Source organism: Falco cherrug, chromosome 14 (genome assembly GCF_023634085.1).
Source record: "Falco cherrug isolate bFalChe1 chromosome 14, bFalChe1.pri, whole genome shotgun sequence".
Classification (NCBI taxonomy): domain Eukaryota; kingdom Metazoa; phylum Chordata; class Aves; order Falconiformes; family Falconidae; genus Falco; species Falco cherrug.
The window spans coordinates 22,012,385-22,023,070 of record NC_073710.1 but is presented as its reverse complement, the minus strand read 5'-3'; the positions used below and the strand labels follow the sequence as shown (position 1 = coordinate 22,023,070).

General features: G+C 67.4%; 3 protein-coding genes across 4 annotated transcripts; 1 reads left to right on the top strand and 2 right to left on the bottom strand.

Moving 5' to 3' along the window:
• Window positions 1–76: 76 nt before the first annotated feature.
• Window positions 77–1,341, bottom strand: NIP7 (nucleolar pre-rRNA processing protein NIP7). The gene is made up of 5 exons (XM_055726828.1): window positions 1,191–1,341; window positions 987–1,073; window positions 748–886; window positions 527–667; window positions 77–428 (listed from the first exon to the last, which is right to left on the bottom strand). The coding sequence occupies exons 1-5, from the start codon at window positions 1,244–1,246 to the stop codon at window positions 309–311; spliced, it is 543 nt and encodes a 180-aa protein (XP_055582803.1). The 5' UTR covers window positions 1,247–1,341; the 3' UTR covers window positions 77–308.
• COG8 (component of oligomeric golgi complex 8) lies at window positions 1,308–5,646 on the top strand. 2 transcript variants are annotated; one of them, XM_055726826.1, is made up of 5 exons: window positions 1,308–1,694; window positions 2,030–2,237; window positions 2,314–3,132; window positions 3,780–3,948; window positions 5,276–5,646. In XM_055726826.1, exons 1-5 carry the CDS (start codon window positions 1,375–1,377, stop codon window positions 5,431–5,433), a joined length of 1,674 nt encoding a protein of 557 aa, XP_055582801.1. In that variant the 5' UTR covers window positions 1,308–1,374; the 3' UTR covers window positions 5,434–5,646. The 2 variants fall into 2 exon arrangements, with proteins under 2 accessions (XP_055582801.1, XP_055582800.1); XM_055726825.1 differs by lacking the exon at window positions 5,276–5,646 and adding an exon at window positions 4,110–4,467.
• VPS4A (vacuolar protein sorting 4 homolog A) lies at window positions 5,572–10,070 on the bottom strand. The gene is made up of 11 exons (XM_055726827.1): window positions 9,922–10,070; window positions 9,350–9,461; window positions 9,093–9,240; window positions 8,928–8,989; window positions 8,495–8,614; window positions 8,146–8,302; window positions 7,653–7,801; window positions 7,422–7,503; window positions 7,105–7,324; window positions 6,832–6,972; window positions 5,572–6,406 (listed from the first exon to the last, which is right to left on the bottom strand). Exons 1-11 carry the CDS (start codon window positions 9,940–9,942, stop codon window positions 6,305–6,307), a joined length of 1,314 nt encoding a protein of 437 aa, XP_055582802.1. The 5' UTR covers window positions 9,943–10,070; the 3' UTR covers window positions 5,572–6,304.
• Between the last annotated feature and the right edge of the window lie 616 nt (window positions 10,071–10,686).

Here is a 10,686-nt window from a genome sequence, read left to right as displayed (position 1 = left end):
GGCAGAGATGTGCAGCAGCGGCAAGCACTGACACACCCCACCCCCCCCAAGGCTCTGCAATAGACAACAGGCGGTCTGGGAGAAGGAACAGGCTTTATGTGATGCCAGGGGCAGGTCTGGCACAGGGGGAGCTCCTCCTTGCATTGGCAGCATGCCCCGCAGGGGTGCAGGGCTGCATGCTGGTGGCTCCCAGCCCCTCCACCCTGTGGGGGCTCCCTGTGGCTCCCTGCACCGCTGCTGAACCAACGGTGCAGGACAAGGTCCATTCTGCCCAGGAATGCTTGCGTCTTGGGAGCGCTGAAGTTCCTTTAGGCCAGCGTGTCCTCACTCCGCACGTACTCCCCAACGTCGGCTTGGTGGAACACCACAATGGCCATGGGGTCCACCTTCCGGCACTCCTGGGTGGACTTGGCAGCCACCCCAAAGCCCTGGGGAAAAGATGAAGGGGTCATGAGAAGAGAGTTTCTCCCCACCTTGTACCCACACCCCAGCCCTGGAAAGCACAGGGGCCGCATCGGCCACTCACCAGCGGGACGTCGGCCATGGAGTACACCACCACGCCCTGGTACTGGGCTGTGTTCTCTGTGATGCGGCCCAGGCCCGACTTCAGGACGTGGTTGCCGTAGAGGAAGGACTGCTCCGAGCCGGGCTTCACCCACACCTTGTACTGCAAGGGAAGCCCAGAGCCGTGAGGGGCCGGGGGGGTCCGGCACGGGGCGGGGGGGCGGCCGAGGGGCCATGTCCCACCTTGGCGTAGGGCGCAAGGAAATCCAGGGCCGTGACGCTGAGCCGGAACTTCTGCGTCTTGGTGAACTTCCCGAAGCAGGTGCCCAGCGCCACCAGGTTGTCCCGGGGGATGCTCACAGCCACCTTCAGCAGCTTCTCGCTGCGGGGAGCGGGGGGCAGAGCTGGAGCGGCCCCCAGGGCAGAGCCCACGGCCGGCCGGTACCGGAGCCGGCCGCACGCCCCCCGGCCGCCCCTCTCACCTCAGGTAGTAGACGCGGTCGCGGTGCAGGCGGAAGCAGTAGGTGCCATCGGGGCGGTCCACCAGCAGCTGGATGTTCTCACCGATGCTGCGGGGACAGGCCCCGTGAGCCCGGCCCGGGCCCCCCTCCCGGCCCCCTCCCGCCGCGGCTCCCCGGGCTCATCTGTCCCGCCGCCCCCCCCCAGCCCGGCCCCCGGCCCCTCACTATCGTCCGAGCTTCTCGAACACCGCCCGCGTCTCCGCCTCGGTCAGCGGCCGCATCGCTCCGCGCCCCGCACGCGGGGCTGCGCCGGAACCGGAAGCGGCGGACCCGGAAGCGGCGGACGCGGAAGCGGCGGACCCGGAAGCGGCGCGGCGGACCACCGGGACGGTCCGGCCAGAGCGGCGCGATGGCGGCGGCGGCGGAGGAGGCCCGGTTGCTGGCCTGGCTGCGCGGCCCGGCGGCGGCGGGGCCCGGCGGCCCCGAGCTCTCCGCCTACGTGGCCGAGCTGGCGGCGCTGGGGCTGGCGGAGCTGGGGCGGGAGCCGGCGCGGCTGGCGGCGGAGCGGGCGCGGGTGGGGGCGGAGACGCGCCGCCTGGCCTTCGAGCACTACCGGGCCTTCATCCGCTCCGCCGAGTGCACTGGCCGCGCCGGCCGCGGCTTCGGCGGCATCGAGAGCCGCCTCGGCAGCCTGCTGGGCCGCCTGCCCGCCCTCCAGGATGCCTGCCGGTGCGGGGCCGGGGACCGGGCGAGGGCTCGGGGGGGACCGGGGTTGGTGGGGGCCGCGGCGGGGAAGGCACCGGTGGAAACGGGGAGGAGGGAAGGGGCTGGGGCAGGGGCAGTCCAGCGGGCAAGGGAGGCCAGCGCGGGCTGGGCTGGAGCAGGGCGAGAGGAGCCTTGGTGCTGGGCCCAGTAAGGATCGAGGCTGACGGGGACGGGGGGTAATGGCAGCACTGGGAGGGGGCCCTGGATAGCGCTGAGGAGAGGCCAGCGTGGGTGGGAGGGTCCTGGGGTCCACTCACTGCAGGGGAGACCCTCGTGCTTACCCTGTCCCAATCCCGCAGGAATTTCATGCGTGATGCGGAGGAGATTGCCTGCAGCCGGCGCATGAACAGCCTGACGCTGAACCGGCACACGGAGATCCTGGAGATCCTGGAGATCCCGCAGCTCATGGACACCTGTGTCCGTAATGGTTACTATGAGGAGGCACTGGAGCTCGCTGCCTATGTGCGCCGGCTGGAGAGAAAGCACAGCAACATCCCCGTGATCCAGGTAGGCCCTACTCTGCCCCTGCCCCACGGCCACCCCACACCTGGCCCCAGCAGCTGAGGCCTCTCTCCCACCCCAGGGCATCGTGGACGAGGTGCGCCAGTCCACCCAGTTGATGCTGAACCAGCTCATCCAGCAGCTCCGCACCAACATCCAGCTGCCAGCCTGCCTGCGGGTCATTGGCTACCTGCGGCGCATGGACGTCTTCACAGAGGCTGAGCTGCGCATCAAGTTCCTGCAGGCGCGGGATGCCTGGCTACGCTCCATCCAGGCCTCCATCCCTGACGATGACCCCTACTTCCACATCACCAAGACCATCGAGACCTGTCGTGTCCACCTCTTTGACATCATCACCCAGTATCGTGCCATTTTCTCTGACGAGGAGCCACTCTTGCCCCCCGAGGGGCAGGCCCTCAACGAGGGGGCCATCTTCCATGGCTGGGTGCTGCAGAAGGTCTCCCAGTTCCTGCAGACACTGGAGCGCGATCTTCAGCGCGGGGTGGGCAGCCGCCTGGACTCGCTGCTGGGGCAGTGCATGTACTTCGGCCTCTCCTTCAGCAGGGTGGGGGCCGATTTCCGCGGGCAGCTGGCCCCCCTCTTCCAGCACGTAGCTGCCACCGCTTTCAGGAAGGCGGTGGAGGAGGTAGTGGAGAAGTTCCGGGAGGAGATGAATTCCTACACGCTCATTTCTACCCCATCTGTCCTGGGGGGCAGTGCCGGGGTGCCAATGCCCACGGCCCAGCCGGGGACGCTGCAGCCACCCATGGTGCTGCTGGACTTCCCGCCCCTCGCCTGCTTCCTCAATGGCATCCTCGTCGCCTTCAATGACCTACGGCTCTGCTGCCCCATCGCCCTGGCCCAAGACGTCACTGCCTGCCTGGAGGCTGCACTTGGTGAGGTGAGGCACTGGGGGAAGGAGCTGTGCCTTGTCCTGGGAGTACACAGGGATGGCTCACACTGCCCTCAGTATTCATAGGATAGAGTTGTACAATCATTTACTTTGGAAAAGACCTTTAAGATCATAGAGTCCAACCGTTAATCTTTCACTTTCAAGCCCGCCACTAAACCATGCCCCTAACTGCTACATCTACGCATCTCCTAAATCCTTCCAAGGATGGTGACTACACCGTCTCCCTGGGCAGCCTGTTCCAGTGCTCGACTGCCCTTTTGGTGAAGAAATTTTACCCAATATCCAATCTAAACCTCCCCTGGTGCAACTTGAGGCTGTTCCCTCTTCTCCTGTTGGTTGTCACTTGGGAGAAGAGACTGACCCCTGCCTCGCTACAGCCTCAACAGGCAGTTGAGTCGTAGAGCGGTAAAGTCTGGGCACACTGGTGGCTCGTGTTTAGGTGACTGTTGGTCAACACCCCCAAGTCCTTTCCTGCCAGGCAGCTTCCCAGCTGCTCTTCCCCAAGCCTGCAATGCTGCCTGGGGCTGTTGTGACCCCACTGCAGGACCTGGCACTGAGGCTTGTAGAGCCTCTTATAATCGACCTCAGAATTAACAACTCCCCAAGGAATTAACGACTCTTGCCTTTTGCCCCAGGTGACCAAAACCATCCTGGCCTTCCACCGTGCAGAGGAGGCGGCTTTCAGCGGGCGGGAGCAGGAGCTCTTTGTCCAGTTCTGCACGGCCTTCCTGGAGGATCTGCTGCCCTACCTGAACCGCTGCCTCCAGGTCCTCTTTCCCCCGGCACAGATCGCGCAGGCATTGGGTGAGACCCCAGGGGTTTGTATCTTAGGGTGGGGAGGTGGAGATGTACAGGGGGGCTGGGCTCTCCCTGCAAGACAGCTGGGTGCCATCCCACTGTTGCCACCTCTGTGGGGTTCCCGTTGCCCGCAGGCCCCCACCTGACCCCCTCTTCCTCTCTGGCAGGCGTCCCCCCCACCCAGCTGCAGCGCTTTGGCCGCCTGGGCCGCATCGATGTGGCCGCCCTGCGGGAGCCGCTGGCTTTCCTGCTGCCGGCGCTGGGCGAGGAGGAGCCGGCCCAGGAGAGGCGCCCGGGGGCGGACGGGGAGGCCCTGCCCGGGGAGCCCCTGCCGGGGCCGGAGAGCTCCCCCGCGGGGGCCGCGCTGCCTGGCATCTCAGCCGGCACGGGGTAGCGGGGCCGGGCCGGGCGGTGGCCCGCCGCCCCCCGCGCCCCCCGGCGGTAGCGGGAGCCCCGCTGCCCCCCCTCCCGCCGCCAGGGGGCGCCCCGCACCCCCGCCGCGCCCCAGCTGCGCGCGCAGGCGACCCCCATGGCGGCGGCGCTGGCGGCGGGGCGGCGGCTGGCGGGGCGCGCGCGGCAGGGCCCCCCGGGCCGCGGCTGCGGGGACGCGGCGGGCTGGGCCGAGCGGGAACGCTCGTACTGGCGGGCGCTGCGGCGGCGGGTGCTGGGCCCGCCCGCGCCGCCCTTCGCCGCCCCCTGCCAGGTGGGCGCCCCGGTGCTGCGCGCCGCCGCCGCCGCCGTGGGCCCCGAGCGGCTGGGCGGCCCCGAGCTGCGGCGGCTGGCGGCGGCGCTGGCGGCGGGGCTGCGGCGCTGGCCGTGCCTGGGGCTGAGCGCCCCGCAGCTGGGCGTCCCGCTGCGCGTCTTCGCCGCCGAGCTGCCCCCCGCCCGCTGCCGCTGGTACCCGCCGGCGCTGCGCCGCGCCCACCGCATCGAGCCCTTCGCGCTGCGCCTGCTCGTCAACCCCGCGCTGCGCGTCCTGGACTCGCGGCTCGTCACCGGCCCCGAGGGCTGCGCCAGCCTCCGCGGCTTCTCCGCCTACGTCCCGCGCCACTGGGCCGTCCACGTCTCCGGTACGGCCACCCGCCCTGCCTGTCCCACCCCCCTGCCCTGCCTGTCCCACCCCCGGCTCTACCTGTGCCCCCTGCCCTGCCTGCCCCAAGACCCCGGCCCTGCCCCCGGATAGGACACCACACCTGCCCCCACTCTCACACAGGTCCCCCCACTCTCACACAGGCCCCCCCTTCGCTGCCCCATTACCGCCTGGTCCCCTCCCCGCCCCCCCCCCTGCCCCCGAGTCCCAGCCCCACCGACCCCGCCACTCTCCTGGCAGCAGGCGTGGACGAGCACGGGAAGCCCGTGAGCTGGGAGGCGACGGGCTGGGCCGCCCGCATCATCCAGCACGAGATGGACCACCTGGATGGGATCCTCTACATCGACCGGATGGACACCCGCACCTTCACCAACGTCAGCTGGATGGAGCTGCTGGACTGACGCAGCCCACACAGGCTCTCCCACTGCCCGTCCCTCCGGAGCAGAGCCTCAGCAGAGCGCTGGGGCCCAGGACTCATCCGGCATGGTGCTGAGCACCCCGTCCTTACCCTGGCAAAAGAAGCAGCGAAGAGCCACGGCCACGAGGGCTCCCACTCGGTTTTATTGCAGCCAATACACACTGTGGATGCAGCATGGCTACCGGCCCTTCCTGCCCGCTGGCTCCCCAGGCTGCCCTTTGCACCTGAAATCTTTTTGTGGGTCTAGGAACAAGACTGGCTGCGCGGGGGGGGTGATGGGCGGCAGATCTTCCTCTTCAAGGGGATGTTTGAGAGCCAGGGTTGTGGCATGCGCAGCAGCCAGGGCGCAAGGCTGGCACCAGGATGGGGCTGAACTGGGCCTGGGGACTGCACGGGGGGACGTGCGGTGCTGGCTGGGGGTGGGTGGGGTAGGGGGGGCTGGGCTGGGTCCCCCAGTGCAGTCAGAGCCTCAGGTAGGGGCCGGGCACCTGCTGAAGCTTTTGGATTGTTTTTATTGTCATATAAACAAGACAGAACCCAAGCAGCATTAATTTAAAAAATAAAAAAAAAAAGAGCAGGAAGAAGAGTGGGGCGCACCCAGTGGGAGCACCTGGCCACCCAGGCCATGCTCGGACACAGTCCCCCCCACCCCCCCTCCCCATAGTGTCAGCCCCCCCGGGCCATGCTCCCAGTGCCTGGCCAGGTGCCAGTGTGATGGGGTGGACAGTGAGCGGAAGATGAACCTGTTTGGCATGGCCAGCAGTGTCGGGGCTGGGGGGGGGGGGGGGGGGAGGGGCACAGCAGGGCCCTGCCAGTGTGGCTGCCCCAACCCCACGCTCACCCACCCCGGCTTTTTAACCTTCCTGTCCAAAATCCTCCGTGAATTTCTTCACCTTCAGGAGATCATCAGCGTTGACGGTGGGGCGGGTGGTGGCCAGTGAGCGCAGCATGTCCGACTGCAACACAAGCAGGTGGGGCAGCTGAGAACAGGCGCTGCTGGGGGGGAGGGTGACACCGGGTAGGGACCCCCCCCACAGCGCAGGCAGCTCTACCCATCCCGTGGGTGCTGCCACGGGCTGGGTGCTGGCACCGCTGCCATGCAGCAACACTGGCTCTGCAGGTGGGAGCTGCCTGGAGGAGCCCAGGCCCTTCCCCAGCACCCAGGCCTTCACTGGGGGCTCAGCACCCTGCAGGGGGACTGGCAAGCGGGAGACTCCCCACCATGGGGAGCACAGGGCTGTATCCACCCACAGGAGCTGCAGCCCTGGGCCCGGAGACAGGCGGCTGCCTGGGAGGAGGGATGGAAGTGGCAGAGCTGGGGCTGCAGGGTTGCTGTGCTGGGGCCAGCCTCCACCCCGTAAGCTGCCGCAGTGGCACTAACCATGCAGACGATGGGCTCCATCAGCTTGTCACTGGGCACCTCCATCCAGGTCATCTCAGTGGCACCTGGGTCACCAGGCGAGCACGGTGTCAGCAGGTCATCCACAAAAGCACCAGGAGTGGTGCGGGAGGGACCACGGACCTGCAGCAGAGCCGGGCAGCATGGTGCTCAGTGGGATGGTAGCCACAGCACCAACACCAGCCGCGGGACCGCCCCTCCCCACCCCCCCCAGAGTGGGTGGACCCCCCTGGCCGGGGACAGCCCCCTGCTCACCTTCTTGAAGTGCGTTGCTGACTGGACTTTGCGGACAGGCTGCATCAGGGCATCCCGCACGATGATGCTGATGTCGGCCCCCGAGTAGCCGTCTGTCTTGCGGGCCAGCTCCTGGATGTTGGCGTCTGTCAGGCAGTGCGGGGTGTTGCCCAGATGGATCTTGAACATCTGGGCCCGGGCTGCCTCCTCGGGCAGTGGGATGTAGATGCGCTTCTCAAACCTGAGGGTAGTGCAGGCAGGTGGGGGGGTGAGCCCCACGCTGCCACCCTGCCGTGGATGCGGGTCCGGGAGCTGGAGGACAATCGTGTCCTGCTCACCTTCTCCTGATGGCCGAGTCCAGCACCCAAGGGATGTTGGTGGCACCCAGCACCAGGATCCCATCGCTGCTGTTCCCCACACCTGCCCAGGGACACAGCAGGCAGACAGCTCAGAGCAACCCACAGGGAACGCGGGATGCAGGCGTCTGGCAGCTTCTCCCACCCCAACCCACTCTGTCCTCTCCCTGGGGACCCCGCACCAGTTCATCCCACTGGGGAAGCCCCACACACCTTGCATCTGCACCAGGAACTCCGTCTTGATGCGCCTCGCCGCCTCACTTTCGTTCTCATTGCGGGAGCCGCACAGCGAGTCCACCTCGTCGATGAAGATGATGGAGGGCTTGTGCTGCCTTGCCAGCTCAAACAGGTTCTTCACCAGCCTGGGAACAAAGCAGAGGACAGGGTACCCCGCTCAGGGACCCTCCACAGCACCAACAGCACCCAGAGCCCGTGACAGCCCCAGGGCAAGGAGCCACACATGCTGCCAGCTCCTCCTGCCCCTGCCCACCCTGGGAACCCTGCGCTGGCAGCCAGGTGACTTCCATGCCAGAAGGGCTGTCCCTGGGCTGTGGAGCATCACGAGGGCCTGCACTCTCCCCTGCAACCCTTTATCTGCGTTAACAGCGGTCACTGATGCCGGTGGCTCCTCTGCCCCAGCCACAGCTCTAGCACTGCCAGTGCAGCCAGCGGCAGCAGCAGTCATGCACCCCTGCTGCCAGCTTACTTCTCGCTCTCTCCCAGCCACTTCGACATCAGGTCGGAGGATGACACAGAGAAGAAGGTGGAGTTGTTGGCTTCAGTGGCCACGGCCTTGGCCAAGTAGGACTTGCCGGTGCCAGGGGGCCCAAAGAGCAGGATCCCTCGCCAGGGCGTGCGCTTCCCTGTGACAGAGGCCAGTGTCACGGCTCCCCAGTCCCTGTGCTGGCCGGATCCGCATGGGCCCACAGGGGCACGCATCCCTGCTGCTCAGGGTCACCCCCCCAGCACACGTTTGCTACAGCTGCCACCTCATGGCACTTCCTCCATGGGCAAGCGGCAGCTGTAGCACTGCCATGACCCTCACCAGTACTCACCAGTAAACAAGTGTGGGAACTTGATGGGCAGGATCACAGCCTCCTTCAGAGCTTCCTTGGCTCCTTCCAGGCCGGCCACGTCACTCCACCGCACGTTGGGCTTCTCCATCATGATGGCACCTGCAAGGAGGTTGCTTTGCTCACATGGCCCCGCAGAGATGGGCACCATGCTCCCGATGTCTGACAAGAGCTGGGTGAGCCAGAGCCCTCTTCCCTCCCCACACCTCCATGCCCCCCACCCCAACCCCACTGCCCCTTGGCACAGAGGCCAGTTTGCAGGCTAGCAGACCCAGCAATGTGCCCCTGGGTCCCAGTCCCATAGCTTGTCCCCCTCCCCACAGCCACCCCTCGTGATGGCTGTCTGGGAATCCCTCCACTAACCCCACAGCCAGCCAGCACAACCGTGCCCGCCACAGCTGCCGCAGCCCCTCACCCATCAGCTGTTCCTGCAGCTTCTTCTTCTCCGGGTTTTCGCCCTCGCTGTCACTGTCACTCCTGGGGAGAGAGGACATGGGTCAGGAGCAGAACTGGCCCTGGTAGGGCAGCAGGGTCCTGTCGGCTCCACCGCCAAGCCGGGGGTCCTCACACCCTCACGCACCCCTTGTTGTCATTCTGGGACTCTTTAACCGGCTTCTTGCCCTGCTTGTCCTTGCTGCGCAGGTACTCCTTCAGCTTCTCCGCCCGGTCCAAGTACTGCATGCACTTGGCCCGGATGCTCTCCTTCGCCTTGTCACTGTGCGCTTCATCTGTGGAGACCCCCAGGCATCACCCATGGCCCTATGCCACCGCTGGCACCCCCACGGCCCCCTCTGGAGCCCCCCGCACTGTGGCAGGAGGACACCAGCCCCGCCTCACATTTGATGGCATGTAGGAAGCACTCCACGGCGTGCTGGTACAGCCGCAGCGCCTCCTCATAGTTCTTGGCCTTGTCCTCTTCGGTGGCTCTGGTGACCAGGTCGATGGCTTTCTGGTGGGGGAGCGTGCAGCACCGTCAGCCGTGGAGCGGCACCGGGGCTGGAGCTGGATGAGGCCCTTCCCCACCACGAGGGAGCGCCTGCTCCCACCGGGGCGGCCAGCGGGAACCTTGGCCCCAGTGGGCCAAGGCCTAGCTCCTTCCCCACCGCCCCAGCCGGGCACACCGCAGGACGAGACCACCGTAGCGGCGCCTGGCACCGGGGCAGGGTGAGGCCTCTCCCCAGCCGGCACCGGGTGAGGCCCGCCCCTCGCCGGCACGGCACCGGAGCAGGGTGAGGCCCGCCCCCGGCCAGTACCGCACCAGGGCCGGTGAGGCCTCTCTCCGCCGGCACAGCACCGGGCCAGGGTGAGGCCTAGCCCGGCCGCACGGCAGCGGCCCCGGAGCGGGTGAGCGCTGCCCGGCGCGGCCCGGGAGTGGGGCAGGGGGGCCCTGGCAGCCCGCAGCCCTGTACCTGCAGGGTGGCCGCTGTCATCTCATCGCCCGGTGCGGCCGCTCCTGGCGCGGCCCGGCCCGGCGGCGGCGGCGGGGCCCGAGGGACCGCCCGCGACTGCGGCTCTGCGCCAGGGCGCCCCCTGCCGGCACCCGCCGGCGCCCCGGGGCGGGACCTGCCGCGGCTCCGCCCCCCGCCGCGCGCCTCCGGGGCGGCACCGCACACACGGGGGCGGGGCGTGTCTGTGTGTGTCTGTGTGTGTCTCTGTGTGTCTCTGTGTGTCTGCGTGTCTGTGTCTGTGTGTGTCTGTCTCTGTGTCTGCCTCTGTGTCTCTGTGTCTCTGTGTCTCTGTCTGTGTCTCTGTGTCTCTGTGTGTCTGTGTGTGTTTGTGTCTGTGATGCGTGTGTATGTGTGCACTTCCCTGCGTGTGCACCCGTGCCTGCATATACCCCTAGGTGTCTGTGCACTCCTACGTGTGCGCTCCCCTGTGTGTGCATGCACCCCTACGTGTCTGTGCACTCCTACACGTGTGCCCTCCCCAGCACATGTGCACCCCCGCAGCCGTGCCCAGCCTGGGTGCACCCACACACACCGACAAGCCCCTGTGGTGTGTGCACCCCTACCTGTGTGCACGTGCACACCCCCACACCTGCCTGTACGTGTGTGTGCACCCACAGACCCGCAGGCACACGTGTATGCTATGCGCGCGCACACACACATATGGTGTGCACCTGCCCACACAGTGTGCACACTTGTACCCACACACGTGTGCACACCCACACGCAG